Here is a 15,991-nt window from a genome sequence, read left to right as displayed (position 1 = left end):
AGGAAGGCGAGGCACTTCCGCCCAAGCCTCGCGCTGGCCACGCCCCTGCGCCTGGCGCCTGGCGCCGGACACCGGGTACTGGGGGATTGTTGCGTCTGCTCCCCGGACCTGGGAAGGTGTGGGCTTGGCCGGCTCTCAGGTTCCCGCTGGACTCCGGGAAGATGAGGGCGTCTCGCGCGCCGTGCGCCGCCCGTGGCTTTCGCCCCGAAAAGCGCTTATCTTGGCGCCTGGTCGGGTTCCTTTTGGTGGCCCCAGTGCTTCTGTTCTGTCTAAACTCCGGTAAGAGCTGGAGAGGGTGTGCCCTCTGGCGGTGAGCAGGAGTGGGTCGGGGAGCAGGCCAACAGGGCCCAAGGCCCAGGAGCTTTGCTTTCCTAACTTCCTGACCCTGATTTCAGCATTGATCTGTTTGCAGCCACACAAATAGAAACAGAAACGTTTGCTCACTGTTAGAACCCCAGTGCCAGGTACACAGTGGCAGTCGAGAAATAGTTGCTAAAATTTATCGGGAGTGGCAGACAAAACATACTACTAGTGAATACATTATAACCCAAGAGACGTGTTTTGGAGGAAAGGAGCTTGATTCTCTGCTAGCATTTAACATGACTGGGGCAGGGAGAATTTTTCTTACTGAATAGGCCAAACTCTGCCCCCATGGGGCTTCTGTACTTACTATTCCCTCACACTCGGAGCACTCTTCTCCGGCCCCTTGTCTGTAAGACTCCTTCTTATCCTTCAAGCTCAGCTGAGATGTCACCCGCTCAGGAGGCCCCTCTCTGAACACCCTATCTGAGACAGACACACACTCCAGCTCAAATCCCGCCTGACTGAGCGTCAAGTCACTCTCGCAAAACCGTTTTCTGCTCTCCCCACTAGAATGCAGAGAGCCATCTTGTCACACTTGTGGTTCCAGATGTGCAATTTTTTGCCCAGTGTCAACACTCTTGTATAACTATTGAGTACCAGAAAATGAAATATAATAATAAAATACAATTAGGCTGGGACTTAGAGTGCCAGCAAAAATTCCTCCTGCTTCCAGGAGGAAGGATCTGTAAACAGCCGTCCTTAGGATGGCCTTTCTGTGGTGCCTAAGTGAAGTCAGGGGAAGCCGACCGTCAGAGAGGCTCTGTCTTCCACTGGCTGTGATAGAGTCTGCAGGGCTCACAGTACTCTAGTCTTGCTTGTTCCTGATCACCAAAGAGTTTATTTTTGTGTGGGGAGTAGCGTGGGAAGGGGCCAGTGGCAATAAAAAGAAAAGAAAAAAACGTTTTAGAAAGGATCCAGTTTAGATTAGCCTTGGAGCCCACAGTTGAAGGAGACCGTGAATGTCGTCTGGAAAAGAGGAAATAAAATGAATAGGGTGCAACCTGGAAGGTAACAAAACTTAGAAATGCAGAAAAGGAAACACAAGGCCAAGTTGAAAGTTCGCAGGATAGGTATGAAATTAGAGAAAGTACAAATGAGCCTCATAATGTCGGGCAGGGAAAATGCAGGACTAGAATACACATGTCAGTTTTGAAGCAGCTCGCAGGCCCAGAAGCAGGTTTGCAAGCAGACAGTGTTGTGCCTGGAGGCTTGCCATCTCAGAGGTGGTTAGTTGTCAGCTGCACACGATGGCGGAAGGGAACATTTGTCTGATTCGGAACCAGTCTCATCCTTCCAGAAGGGGTCTGCTTTTTTGGACACCATCTCCTGCGGTGAGAGGTATCTTTTTTCTGTCTTCTCTTTCTCTCTAATGGACTTAGCCAAGTCCTTCAAGCTTGGGGGATTGTTGCGTCTGCTCCCCGACCTGGGAAGGTGTGGGCTTGGCCGGCTCTCAGATTCCCTTAAGGGGAACCTTAAGGGCTTGCTTACAGGGTAGCTTCTTATTTTCTTCCTCTATGAACTGTAATGCAAAGGGAGCAGTCCTTATCTGGTCAATTGCTAGGTTACCAGAATACTGGGAGGTAGGCAACAGAAGAAATTACTTGGCCAGATCTTTCTCCAGGGCATAGAGGTTAAAGATGATTCTTTTCATTGTTAGATGCATCACAGTGTATTCTTCACCGTGGTGTTCCGTTTGACAGCAGTGGTCCTTTGCGGGCCGGATCGTCCTTTTTGGCCCAGCTCCTCTGGCGGACTTACTGTGCTTGGGTGAATGGAGTCAGCCACAGGAGCTGTTAAACACAAAAACATGTGGTAGTGACTGAGAGATCCATGCGGAGGACAATCCAAGAGAAGGGGACTGGGCGCCGCCTCCCCGGGACGCACACAGTGCTCCCTAGAGGAGCGGTTGAGTGGATTCAGGCTAGGAAGGCAGGAATAGAGCAGGGGTTGCAGCTGAGCAGGGAGGGAGGGTGTTCAGAGCAGAGGCAGCAGTGTGATCAGACGCTTAGAGATGGGACATGGCTGGGGGCTTTCAGGGGCTGCGGAGCTACCCGGTGTGGCAGCAGGAGGACAAGGGAGGCAAAGAGAAAGGCCAAAGACTAGAACACAGAGCAAATCTCTGTGAAAAGCAACAGGATAGCCAGGAATGAATAATCCCCATCATTAAAATTCAGACATGATGTTATTATCTGTCCTCTCAGGGCACTTGAGCCCTTTTGTTTGACTTACTAGCACATAGCAAATCTAAACCAGGGTTACTTTAATTTTTTTTTTAAGATTTATTTATTTATTTATTTATTTGACAGAGAGAGAGAGCCAGCAAGAGAGGGTACACAAGCAGGGGGAGTGGGAGAGGAAGAAGCAGGCTCCCATCGGAGGAGCCTGACGTGGGGCTCGATCCCAGGACTCTGGGATCATGCCCTGAGCTGAAGGCAGATGCTTAACGACTGCTCCGCCCAGGCGCTCCCAGGGTTACTTTAATTTCTCCAGACTCAGTAGAAGACCATTTCTTGAGGACTCCATTGCAAGGTGTTGGTGTAAGCGTGGGAGAGTTTCAGATGACCGTGGTGGGGAGCAGTGTCGCTAGTGGAAGCAGGCTGCGTGGCTGCTGGAGATACTGTCTTGGGCAAGTTACTTAACCTACTGTGTCTTAGTTGGCTCATCTGAGAGAGGGGAAATAGTGCCCAACTCATAGGATGAGTATGAAGATAAGTTAAATTGCACTTAGAATAATGGTACATGTCATTTCCCTGAGCACCTCTCCTTCTGGTGGTTTTTGACAGGCAAAGCTAAGGACTGCAAGTATTATCTGATTGAAATCCAGCTACAAATCTAGAGCCTTTCACCGAAGAATCCTAAGGGGAGAGGGAAATGATAATAAAGGCAACATAAAAAAGATTCAACTATGAGTAGGGCTTGCAACCTAATCTGGATGTTCTGAGCCAAGTTAGTATGTGCATTTGGGGGGAGAAATAAAAATAACTGAAGAACATCTCAACTTGCCATCTCCCTCAAGTTCCTGTTATTGTGATAATAACTGTCCTTCTTGGAAAATTATGATAGTCTAAGGAATGTAGGGAATGTAGGTAAGGAATTGTTAAAGTTAACCCATATATCGGAACTCACAAAATGGAGGCCCAGTGACCTGGCCCACATCACAAATTTAACCCCAAGTCAGCCTGCACTTACAGGAAACAACTGTCAAGGACACCCAGCACACACCAGTCGCCATCCTCAGAGCTTTAGCAAACTTTCCTGAGGAATTGGGCCTGGTAGCCTTAGAAGGAAATCTCCAACCTCCTAGACATCCATGCCCTGTTTCTGAGTCGCCTCTTCAAAAGCTCTGTAAACCTCCTTCTTGCTCCAAATACCTTGGGAAGAGTGCTCCAGGGCATAAAAGGCACCGTATTCCCTCAATCCTTGGATTATGTTCTCTTGAGTAAAGGACATCCAACTCAAAAAAAAAAAAAAAATGGTACAGGTAGTGCTGGATGTTTGCTATTTCTAACACGATTATTACCGTCACCACTGTTGTTTAAGAAACAAGACGTAGAGTGTTGGGAGAGAGAACAAGTTTTTTTAATACTCATTGGGTTTGAGATTCTATACATATTTATGAAAACGGCAGGGCGACTTACAACTTCCTCATGAGGAAAGATGGAGCATGTACCCTGAGTGTCATAGGTGCATACATCCCACGTTCCCTCTGGGGTAGATACTCGGCATCAGAAGGAGGCAAAAGTTAGCCCCTGACCTCAGGAAGTTATCTCAGGACAAGTAGAAGGGGCTACAGGCCTGCACTGAGAGCTGGTATAACCTGGATCGGGTCTTAGGCTCTTTATGTAGGGCAAAGAATGCACAGCCGTGTTTGTCCATAGATCGGAGCCACATCCGTTGACCTTGATTCCGGGCTTCTGCAGTAACAGCTCATGAGTTTGTTAGTAGGGTCTGAAAAGGCGCAATAGCTGATTAGGGAGAAACAGTTCTCTGGAAAAAAAAGTATAAACTTTCTGCCAGTTTCAACCTCATTAACCCTATGGGGTACAGCTTCAGGGAGGCAATTGAATGTATACAGTCGGCACCTTGGCTGGAGATCAAGCATGGAGATCAGGATTTGGGAGGCAGCTCTTCTCGGTGGTAATGAGATCACGGGAGAATACACACTCACCCCAGGGATGTGCTGAGTGAAGTAACCAGAGATCCCACAGCAGCCCATTAGGAACATCACATGATCGAATTAGGCGGAGAAGGAAGGGTAGCCAGAGGACAAGCTGCCAGCTTGGGTGGTGTGTTTTCCTGGAAACGAGGGAGAGAGCTTTTCAGGCAGGAGAAAGCAGAGTGATCAATGGCTCCAGATGGTATAGACAGAGTAACTAACATTGCTGAGAGAGAAACTGTTAAAATGAATTTACCAAGAAAGGAGTCAACTAATGACTTTGAAAGTAATTTAACTGATTTTCATAGGCCCAGAAGTGCGTGGGAAGTGAGAAATACAATTGAGAAGTGTAGATGCCAGAGTCTGTATTTGAGGAAGCAAAGGAAGCTTAAAACTAGGTTTTGTAGCCATAGGAGACACAGCGGGTAGGTCAGGTTTCATTGAGATTCCAGGTTTGGTCGGAGACCATGATTTTCTGAAGCTAGTGTTTTGGGCGGAGCTGTGGGTTTGTGCTGGTGTCAGAGAGTTATTTTAATTTTTGCAAGGTTAGGGAGTACTTGTATGATTTTTGCAAGTGTAGAGGCGAACAGTTGTGTTGATCTGTAGTACAGCACTATTTCACTTTCCTGAAACTCCCCTGGAACATTGGGGAATTTTCTGCATGCAGCCTATGGTATAATATAATGGCATCTATTGTTAAAGTATTGTAATGCCCAAAAAAGCAGCATTATTGTCCTGTAAGGATATTCAGAGTAGTAAATTTTTTTTTAAAGATTTTATTTATTTATTCGACAGAGATAGAGACAGCCAGCGAGAGAAGGAACACAAGCAGGGGGAGTGGGAGAGGAAGAAGCAGGCTCATAGCAGAGGAGCCTGACGTGGGGCTCGATCCCATAACGCCGGGATCATGCCCTGAGCCGAAGGCAGACGCTCAACCGCTGTGCCACCCAAGCGTCCCCAGAGTAGTACATTTTGGTATTTAAATGGTATCTATTTACTTGTGAGAAGCTCAGTTCACTCACATGAAACATGAAATGAAATCCTACATGAAAGACTTTGGTGCATATTTATCTTGATCTATGAACTTCGTAATGCTTATTTAACCGGTAATAATGCTTATTTAACAATCACTTGTTACTCTAGCATTTCTGAAGCCCCAGTACACAGTGCAGTAGAAAAAAGAAGACCTACGATCCCTGACCTCTAGGCAGTTGCCTTCTGAGAGGAGACCGAGCCTGAAGTGACAAGTTATCATTGGTTTGTTTCAGACTATGGAAGGGTGATCAGAGCAGAGTGCTGTGTACTACAGAAGGCTTTTTAGAGGAGAGGCGAGTGTTGAATTTAGAAAAAAGTGGGGAAGGTCACATACCTGTATATATTTTAAGACCATAAACATTGATTTTTGTCTCTTCAATTTATCATTGCATGAAAATTCAGCTTATTCCCCACCAAATAAAATGCTAATAGCCTGTTATTTAAAGCAACCAAGGCACATCCTCCACTACTCCGACCACCTGGGTAAAAGCATGTAAGTATCATTAAAAGCTTGCCAAGGATCTTTCCACGTATTCTGTATTACCTACCTCCTGCCAGACCACGGTCCTTGGCTGGTGAATGAGATAAATACTTAACATGCATTTAAAATAAGACATAAAAAAAAATCGAAAAAATTTTTCATGTTCTTATTCTCTTATCCTGAGATGCCTGTGGTAAGCCACCAAAATATGAAACTATGGACCTCAAGGGTACCCCTAAGGAGTATTATGAAGTTGGGGAGAGAATATATTATCAGTGTCATCCAGGATACCTAACTGTGCGACCCGTCATGGCTTATTGTGAACAGAATCACTCATGGTTCCCTATCGAAGAAGCTTGTTACAGTGAGTAAACAAAAACAAAAAAATTTTTGCTTTCTCTAGAGATTTTTACAAATTTTAGGGTCCGCTTTCTACTACAGTAAGATTTTCCCATGTGAAAATTGGTTTCAGATAGCAGTATTTTTTCCAGTATTTAAGAAATCCCCAGGGGATCTTTTTCTTGACAATTGTTTACCTGGTTAAATGTGAATTTTAAGTTTGCATACCAGTTAGTTATAGAAAATGATATTGCATTAATTGCAGAGAGTAGTGCAAAATTTTGGTCTTGTTTTAAATCTGTTTTGAAATTGGTTTAAAAAACAAATTTTAAAATTTTATTCTAGAAAAAGCATGTGACGATCCAATATTCCACAATGGTGAAGTCGTTGCCCCAAATAACTCCTTTCAATTTGATAATGAAGCTCACTTTTATTGTGATGAGGGGTAAGTTGCTCCTTAGAGGAAATAAGGTAAATGTTACTAATTCCGTTTTTGGTTTGCTTCTCAAGCATTCCCCTAAAGTTGATTTTATCTGCTTTTTATGTGATAAGTTGCCCTTACAGCCAAACAACCCTTGGGCTTTTTATTAGGGACTGAAAAGATGCATAATTAATTCAAAGAAATTTATATTGAAGGAAAGCAAAATTGTCTAATACTTACATATCTAATAAGTTTATTGTAAGCATCAAAAATGTAGTAATCATGGTGACTTTATCTTTGACAAAGTGTACCCTATTTAAAATGCCAACTCTCAGATTTGAAGAAGGACTCAGCAGAAATGTTGTGTTCTTGAAGTCCTCTATTTCCTTACTTACATTGTCTCGTGGTTCTGTCCACTACTGTAGACTGAGTACTGAAGTCTCCAACTAGTAGAAATGACTATTATGTAGAAATGTATTTCTTTGTTCTATTCTATCAGTTTTTGCTTCATATGTTTTGATGGTCTGTCATCAGGTGGCATAAATGTTTACAACTGTTAAATCTTCTTGCTGTGTGAACCCTTTATTAATGTATAACGTCCTTTGTCTCTTGTAACCTTTTTGGATTTAAAGTCTGTTTGGTCTGATATTAGTATAGCCAGCCTTACTGCCTTTTGGTTACTATTTGCTGAAATATCTTTTTCAGTCCCTTTACTTTCAACCTGTTTGTGTCCTTGGATCTTAAGTGAGTCCCTTGTAGATAGCATATAGTTAGACCATGTGTTTTCATCCATTCTACCAATCTCTGTCTTTCGATTAGAGAATTTTAAACCATTTAAATTTGAAGTAATTACTGTTAAGGAGGGGATTACTTCTGTCATTGTGCTGTTTGTTTTCTATATGCCTTATAGCTTTTATTTTGGCCCTCATTTCCTGCGTTAATGTTTAAATTCCTTTCTCATTTCCTTTTGTGTTTGTTCTGTGGCTGCTTTCTATGTGGTTATCATGGGGATTATATTTAACATCCTAAAGTTATAACACTCTAATTTGAATTTGTATCAGTTTAATGTCATAACATACAAAATCTCTGATCCTTTATAACTCCACCCCCACCCCATTTGATTGTTTATTACACAAAAATATATACACTAATTCTTTTAAATCAGTCCTTTAAATTATGTAGAAAACAAGATTTGGAGTTAAAAGCCAAAATTACAATAATACTATGTTTTACGTTTCTTTTTTTTTTTTTTCTTTAATGTATTGGTCTCTTAAGTTATAAAGAAAACAAAAATTGCAGTTATAAGCCATTGTTACAATAATACAAGCTGTTATAATTACCCATGTATTTACCTTGTATTATATATATATATATATACAAAATATATAAATTTTTTAGTGAGATGTATTTAGTGAGATATTTATTTCTCCATATGGCTCAAAGATACTTTCCAGTGTCCTTTCATTTCATCTTGCAGGACTCCCTTGAGCAGTTCTTATTTCTTGCAAGGGACATCTAGTGGTCATTATCTCCCTCTGCTTTTGTTTATCTATAAACAAAACTGTCTTCACTTTTGGAAGATAGTTTTGGTGGGTAGACGATTATTGGTTGACAGTTTTTTTCTTCTAGCACTTTTTTGAGTATACTGTCTCGCTATCTTCTGGCCTCCAAAACTTCTGATAAGAAATCTGCTGATAATATCATTGAGGATCCCTTGTATGATGACTCACTTCTCTCTTCCTGCTTTTGGGATTCTCTCTTTGTCTTTGTCTTTTGAAAGTTTGCTTATTATGTGTCTTAGTTACTCTTTGAGTTCATTTTTGCCTGGAGGCTGTTGAGCTTCTTGGATGTTTATATTCATGTCTTTGTTTTATCACATTTGGGATGTTGTCAGCCATCAAATATTCTCTCTGCCCCTTTCTGTCTTTCTTATCTTTCTGGAACTCCCACAATGTGTATGTTGTTCTATTTAATGGTGTCCCACAGGTCCCTTAGGTTCTGCTCACTTTTCTTCATTCTTTTTTCTTTCTTGTCCTCAGACTCAGTAATTTCCCTTGTTCTGGCTTCATGTTCACTGAATTCTTCTGGTGCTCAAATCTGCTTTCAAAGCCTCTAGTAAATTGTTCATATCCCAGTTACTTTACTTTTATGCTCCAGAATTTCTTTCTGGTTTCTTTTTGGGTTTTCTGTCACCTTATCGACATTTACATTTCATTCATCTATCATTTTCTTGACTTTCTTCGGTTCTTCCTTTAGTTCTTTGAGCATGTTTAAGATAGTTATTTTGAAGTCTTTGTCTAGTAAATCTGCCATCAGGTCTTTTTCAGGAACAGTTTCTGTTGATTTATTTTTTCTTTTCAATGGGCTAAGCTTTCCTGTTTCTTTGTATATCTTGTGATTTGTGTGTGTGTGTGTGTGGAATACTGGACATTTGAATCTAATAATATGGAAATAAAATTCTTCCCTTTCCCTAGGGCCAATGTGTTATGTTATTGTTCATATTTTTGTGATTGTGGTACAGTGTATCTGCTGAGGATCAGCTTGACATTTATTTACTTATTTTTAATTTAAAATCAATTTAATTAATATATAGTGTATTATTAGTTTCAGGGGTAGAATTTAGTGATACATCAGTTGCATATAACACCTAGTGCCAACTACTTCAGTTGCCCTCCTTAATGCCCATCACCCAGTAACCCCATCCCTCCATTCACCTCCCCTCCAGCAACCCTCCATTTTTTCCTATAGTTATGAGTCTCTTATGGTTTGTCTCCATCTCTGATTTCATCTTATTTTATTTTTCTTCCCTTCCCCTATGTTCATCTGTTTTGTTCCTTAAATTCCACATATGAGTGAAATCTTAAAATAGTTGTCTTTCTCTGACTGCCTTATTTCACTTAGCATAATACCCTCTAGTTCCATCCATGTTGTTGCAAATTGCAAGACTTCATTCTTTTTTGATGGCTGAGTAATATTCCATTATCTCTGTCTCTATCTATCTATCTATCTATCTATATCTGTTTCACATCTTCTTTATCCATTCATCTGTCAATGGACATCTTGACTCTTCCCATATTTTATCAGCCTGACATCTAAATTAATGGTCTTTTCAGTCTTTCATGAGACTTTCCTTGGGCATGCATACTCACTTCTTAACTTTCTTCACATATGCAGTTGGTTTTGAATATTCTAGTCTTTAATGTCTGGCTCCAGAGAGGGAAAAAGTGAAAAATGAAGTGGGGAGCAGAGAGTACTGGATGTTTACATTCCCTGGAAGTCACTTCAGACAGAAAGGAGCTTATAAGAGTTGGAGGTAGGTATGACAATTGTGGCTGCCTACCTCTTTGACTGCTTCTCTGTGATCAGAAGCAAAATTCAGTGGTAAGAGCACAGATCCCCAGTATCTGGAGGTCAGGGTCCTTTTTGCTCACCCTAGCTCCCTAAACTGCTTCTAAGCGGCTCCAGGAACATATAAACAGCTGCCTGTGGGGAGTGGGAGATATGTACCTGACACTGTGCTAGGATGTTATTGACCGAAATCAATGCAATTTACCTGTCCAAGTCTTTCTTTGGAAGTTGCAAGCCATCATCAGACTCCAGGGTTCCAAAATAGTTCCATTAGGCCAATTCCGCCATTGTAGTCATTGTCTGGTTGGGGAGACAGATTCTTAGTGCTTCCTATTCTGCCATTTTCCCAGAATCCTCCACTAAATACCATAATGTAGAGAAAAACAACTGGATCCACAAATAAACAGTTTCACCAACTATTTTTTTTAATTTGATCAAGTAAAAATATTGGAACATCCAATTAGTAGTTATGTAGAACAAGCCTGCTAGGCAGTTTGAGGGGTACAAAAAGTTTAAGACATATTCTCTTCTCAAAGAAGTTGTAGCCTTGTTGAGAAACACAATGTATAGAGAGGTGTCAAAGCAAAATAATAAATGCGAAGTAACAAATAAATAGAATTATTCATGATTATTACAGTAAGAGTCCAGCAGGAGAAGAGAGTACTGTGAATTTAAATCACAAGAGAAAATTTCATTGAATAATATTCCTGACTAGTCCCAGAAAAATATTCTTACCTAAAGAATATTAACAAGAGGGTGCCTGGGTGGCTCAGGCGTTAAGCATCTGCCTCCGGCTCAGATCATGATCCCAGGGTCCTGGAATCAAACCCTGCATCAGGCTCCCTGCTCAGTGGGAAGCCTGCTTCTCCCTCTCTCACTCCCCCTGCTTGTGTTCCCTCTCTCACTGTCTCTCTCTGTCAAATAAATAAATAAAATCTTAAAAAAAAAAAAAAAGAAAGAATATTAACAAGAGGTAAAAATTGCCTAGCACTCACTATGTACCAGATGCTAACTCATCTAACCCTTGAAATAATCCCATGAAGTATGCACTGCTATCCCCTTTTCATAGATGAGGAAGCTGAGCAAGGGGACAATTAAGGGACTTGTCTGAGCTCAGGTAGAAAGTGAGTCATGGAGCTGGGACTCGGATCCAGACAGGCAAGCTCTAGGGCCTAATCTTTCTACTCGGTTGCTGTTTTTACTGAGAAGAATGGTGTGACCATAGGCATAGAAATGAATGTGTAATGTGATTGCTGGAGATAGCAAAGAGGCCAGACTGACAGTTACAGCAGATTTATTTGGACATCTTTGCTTTTGGTCACTGAGGGTTCAAATGTAGAAACTCTATCTAATTAAGAGCAGATATGGTAGCACTTTCACTATACAATGGTATTTAAGAAACTTCTCCCTCAAACTACTGTGGTGTAGAATAGCAACAGTATTAAAATTTTCATTTTTATGTTCCTCTTGTTCACTAATAGAGAAAACAGTAAGTTTTTCTTTTCTCAGTTATTACTTATCTGGAAAACAAATTGTACTTTGTAACCGTCGTGGAAATGATGTGTTTTGGGGTGATGAATTACCGAAGTGTAAAAGTAAGTAAATTTTCATTTTAGAATTTAGACAAGCAAGCCTCAGTCTTTTGGGCCTCAGATCCCCTTTATGCTTTTAAATTGACAAAGATCCCAAAGAGCTTTTCTTTATGTGGCCTGTGCTTATTGATATTCATTATATCGGAATAAAAAATGTGAAGTTTTAAAAATAATTATTCATGTTTAAGAATAGTAAGCTCAATACATTAACATACTCAGCATATTTTTATGAAAAATAAATTTTCCAAAACAAATACTGAAAATAGTGCCATTGTTTTACATTTCTGCAAATCTCTTTAATATTTGGCTTAAAGAGGGACATCTGGATTCAGTCTGTTTTGAAAGCACACAATTTGTAGCCCTGGAAAATTTCACTGTATGTTCATAAGGATGAAAGTGAGGAAAGACAATGTCTTGGTATTATTGCGAATCATTCATTTAACAAATGGATATATACATATGCAAATGGTTATATTTAAATATAAAGAATTTCTCAGCTAGCAGTGAATTTTATTTTTAATCACAAGCATGTCTCTCATTAAAATTTCAGTACCTTTTATGACGACTAGAACAAAACTTAGCATGCCTTTATAAAGTAATAATAGATACTTCGTAAAGGTATTGAAGAAAATGAGTTTTGTGTTTTGAAAGTTTATTTGTGCATGGTTTGAATTTGGGATCATTTATTTTCTTGTAGGAACCTAAATAGGTACTGGATTCACAGCTAGCTTGTAGAAATTGTTAATGTTTTTACTGAAGGCTGTTCGTAGGACTTTATAATGTGATCTTAACACTTTTCCTTTTGCCCTTTATTTCCTCTTCTTATTTCCTTTTTAAGAGATTTACTGTAAACCACCTGCAAAAATAAAAAATGGAAAATACAGCAATAGTCACAGAACTATATTTGAATATAATGAATTAATTACTTATACTTGTGATCCTTCAAATGGACCAGATGAATTTTCACTTGTTGGAAACAACAAACTTATTTGTGTTGAGACTGACAAGTGGAGTAGTGCCCCTCCTCAGTGTAAAGGTAATGGTATTTCCATTTATTTCCTTCTTCATTTATAAATTTTAAATTTGGAAACATTTTATAAATAGTTTTATCTATAAGTAAACAAAACAGTCATATGTGCTTCCTCCTCCTGTTAAATTGACTTCCAATGTAGATTAATACAGGTCAAGTCAAATCAGTTCTAGTTACAGAGTTCCCTTCTCCTCATCCCACATGTTCTCAGCATTCCTGTTCACACATACCGTAAACTACTGTGTATATGCATGAGTTAGGAATTTTTTGCTTGAAAGAACCCAAAAATTCAACACATACTGGGTTAAGAGTAGGAAAATCTTTTCTTATATTACAAGATACCTGATAGTTCTGGCTACAGAATAAATTGTAAAAGACTAGCCCTCTCACTGCCAAGATTGAAAAGGTCTGGACAAAACATATTTAAAAACAATGTTCACGACACTGGAGAATGATCAAAACCAGGGAGGCACTAGAGGGGATTTGACTCTTGGAAGAAAGGAACCACTGAATAACAGCAAATATTTATTCTTTTCTTTCTTTCTTTCTTTCTTTCTTTCTTTCTTTCTTTCTTTCTTTTTAAGATTTTATTTATTTGAGAGAGAGAGAGAGAAAGAAAGAGAGAGTATGAGTAGGGGGCAGGGAGAAGGAGAAGCAGGCTGCCCACTGAGCAAAGAGCCTGACATGGGGTTTGATCCCAGGACCCCAAGATCGTGACCTGAGCCAAAGGCAGATGCCCAACCTACTGAGCCACCCAGGCGCCCCAAAATATTTACTCTTTTCAAGTGCACATGGAACATTCTCTAAAATGGGCAAGAAAATTTTTAACAAAATTTTAAAAATTGAAGTTATTCAGAATATATTAGCTGATTACAATGGAATGAATGTAGAAATAAAACAGATAACCTAGAAAATCTTCAAATATTTTATAATTATGTAAGACACTTCTAATCAACCCATGAGGCAAAGAAGCATTCACAAGAGAATTTAGAAAGTGTTTTGAATTGAATAAAAATGAAAACATGGCATAAAATTTGATACATCAAAAACATCGCTTAGAGGAAGATTTATAGCATGAAATAGTTACATTAGAAAAATAGAAGTCTCAGTAATCTTGGTAAAAAAGAAGAGCAGATTAAACTCAAAACAAGGAGACAGGAGATAATATCAATAGAAGTGAATGAAGTTGAAAAGAGAAAATTAATGAAACCAACACCTGGTTCTTAGAGAAAGTCAATAAAATAGATAAATTTATAGCCAGACTGAAATAAAAAGAGAAAATACTTTATCAATATCGAGAAAGAAAATGAAGACAGCACTAAATATCCTATGGATATTTAAGGGATTATGAAAACAACTTTGTGCCTATAAATATGACAACTTATATATGAAATTGGCAAATTCCTTGGAAGACACAAAATACCAACCAAGGCTCACTCAGAGATATACATAACCTGAATAGTCGTCGTTGTCTTCTTCTTCGTCTTCTTCATCTTCATCTTTTTCTTCGTCTTTGTCTTCGTCTTCTTCTTCTTTTTAAGTAACCTCTATGCCCAGTGTGGGGCTTGAACTCACAACCCCAAGATTTAGAGTCACATGCTTTACCCACTAAGCCAGCCAGGCATCCCTGAATAGTCTTATATCTATTAAAGAAATAGGATTTTTAGTTAAAAACCTCCCCACAATCAGAACTGCAGGCCCAGATGGCCTCCCTGGAAAATTCTAACATTTCAGGAATAAATAATAGTAGCTCTATGCAAACTCCTCAAAACACTTGAGAGGAGAGAATACTTCTAATTTCATGAGGACAGAATTATCCTGATGCCAAAACCAGACAAAAATTTTGCAAGAAGATTACAAACAGTATCTTTAATGAACATAGAACCAAAACTTCTCAAAATATCAACAAAGCAAATCCTGCCATATGTAACAATAATAGTACATCATACCAAAGTAAGATTTATCCCATAAATGCAAGATTGGTTCAAATTTAAAAATTAATCAGTGTAATTTACTCTATCAAGAGACTATAACGAAAATAACAATGATCCTCTTAATAAGTGTTTTTTAAAAAGCACTTGATAGAATTCATCTTTTTCAGGATAAAATTTCTCAACAAACTAGGAATGGAAAGGAAGTAACTATCTCATCTGATAAAAGGCATCACCAAAAATCTCAGAGCTAATATTATACTTAATGGTAAAAGACTAATTTCCCCCATGGTAGGAAAAAGAGAAGGAAATCCACTGTCACCACTCTAACCAACATTGTACAAGATGTCCTAGCGACTACAACAAGGCAAGAGAAAGAATTAGGCATACATATTGGAAAGTAAGAAATAAAGTCTCTGTTCACTTATGACCCAATTATGTGTAGAAGATTCCAAAGACTGAAGTTTTAACAAGTTTGCAAAATATAGGATCAACATACAGAAGACAGTTATATGTCTGTATACTAGCAATAAACCATTAGCAATTGAAATTTTTAAGAGTAAACTGAGGCTTCAGAGGGGAGGGGGGTGGGAGAATGGGATAGACTGGTGATGGGTGGTGGGAAGGGCACGTATTACGTGGTGCACTGGGTGTTATACGCAACTAATGAATCATCGAACTTTACATCAAAAACCAGGGATGTACTGTATGGTGACTAACATAATATAATAAAAAAATATTTTTAAAAAAAGAGTATTTACAGGAGCTCCAAAACATGAAATACTTGAGTATAAATCTAACAATATATAAGAAAATTTTAAGGCTAAAATGTACTAAACACTAATAGAGGAAATTAAAGAAAACCTTAATAAATGAAGGGATATACATTAGTTATGGTTTGGAAGATTCAATATAATAGTCAATTCTCTGTAATTTATCTAAATTCAGCACAATCCCAATAAAAATCCCAGCAGAACTTTTTGTATAAATTAAGCTAATTCTAAACTTTATATGGGAAGGGGCGCCTGGGTGGCTCAGTCGTTAAGTGTCTGCCTTCAGCTCAGGGCATGATCCCGGCATTATGGGATCGAGCCCCACATCAGGCTCCTCCCCTGGAAGCCTGCTTCTTCCTCTCCCACTACCCCTCATGTTCCCTCTCTCACTGGCTGTCTCTCTCTGTCAAATAAATAAATAAAATCTTAAAAAACATAAACTTTATATGGGAAGACAAAATAACTAGAATAGTGAAAACAATTTTGAAAAAACTTGGTGGAGTCACTCTACCTGCCAGTAAG

General features: G+C 39.3%; 1 protein-coding gene and 1 long non-coding RNA gene across 3 annotated transcripts in view; one reads left to right on the top strand and one right to left on the bottom strand.

Annotated features, from left to right (window-relative positions):
- LOC125283455 (uncharacterized) overlaps nucleotides 1-15,991 on the bottom strand; it is a 75,218-nt gene that overhangs the window by 14,625 nt on the left and 44,602 nt on the right. The window lies entirely within an intron of this gene.
- Nucleotides 47-15,991, top strand: part of LOC130541820 (membrane cofactor protein-like) — a 32,113-nt gene continuing 16,168 nt past the window's right edge. For both annotated transcript variants that reach the window (XM_057315272.1, XM_057315273.1), the window contains exons 1-5: nucleotides 47-279; nucleotides 6,220-6,399; nucleotides 6,720-6,819; nucleotides 11,653-11,738; nucleotides 12,574-12,771. In XM_057315272.1, the coding sequence (XP_057171255.1) occupies nucleotides 162-279; nucleotides 6,220-6,399; nucleotides 6,720-6,819; nucleotides 11,653-11,738; nucleotides 12,574-12,771 (682 nt within the window). In that variant the 5' untranslated portion in view covers nucleotides 47-161. The remainder of the gene's footprint in view (nucleotides 280-6,219; nucleotides 6,400-6,719; nucleotides 6,820-11,652; nucleotides 11,739-12,573; nucleotides 12,772-15,991) is intronic.

The sequence above is a fragment of the Ursus arctos genome, unplaced genomic scaffold (genome assembly GCF_023065955.2).
Source record: "Ursus arctos isolate Adak ecotype North America unplaced genomic scaffold, UrsArc2.0 scaffold_2, whole genome shotgun sequence".
Lineage (NCBI taxonomy): Eukaryota > Metazoa > Chordata > Mammalia > Carnivora > Ursidae > Ursus > Ursus arctos.
This window is presented reverse-complemented; position numbering and strand designations above follow the sequence as displayed.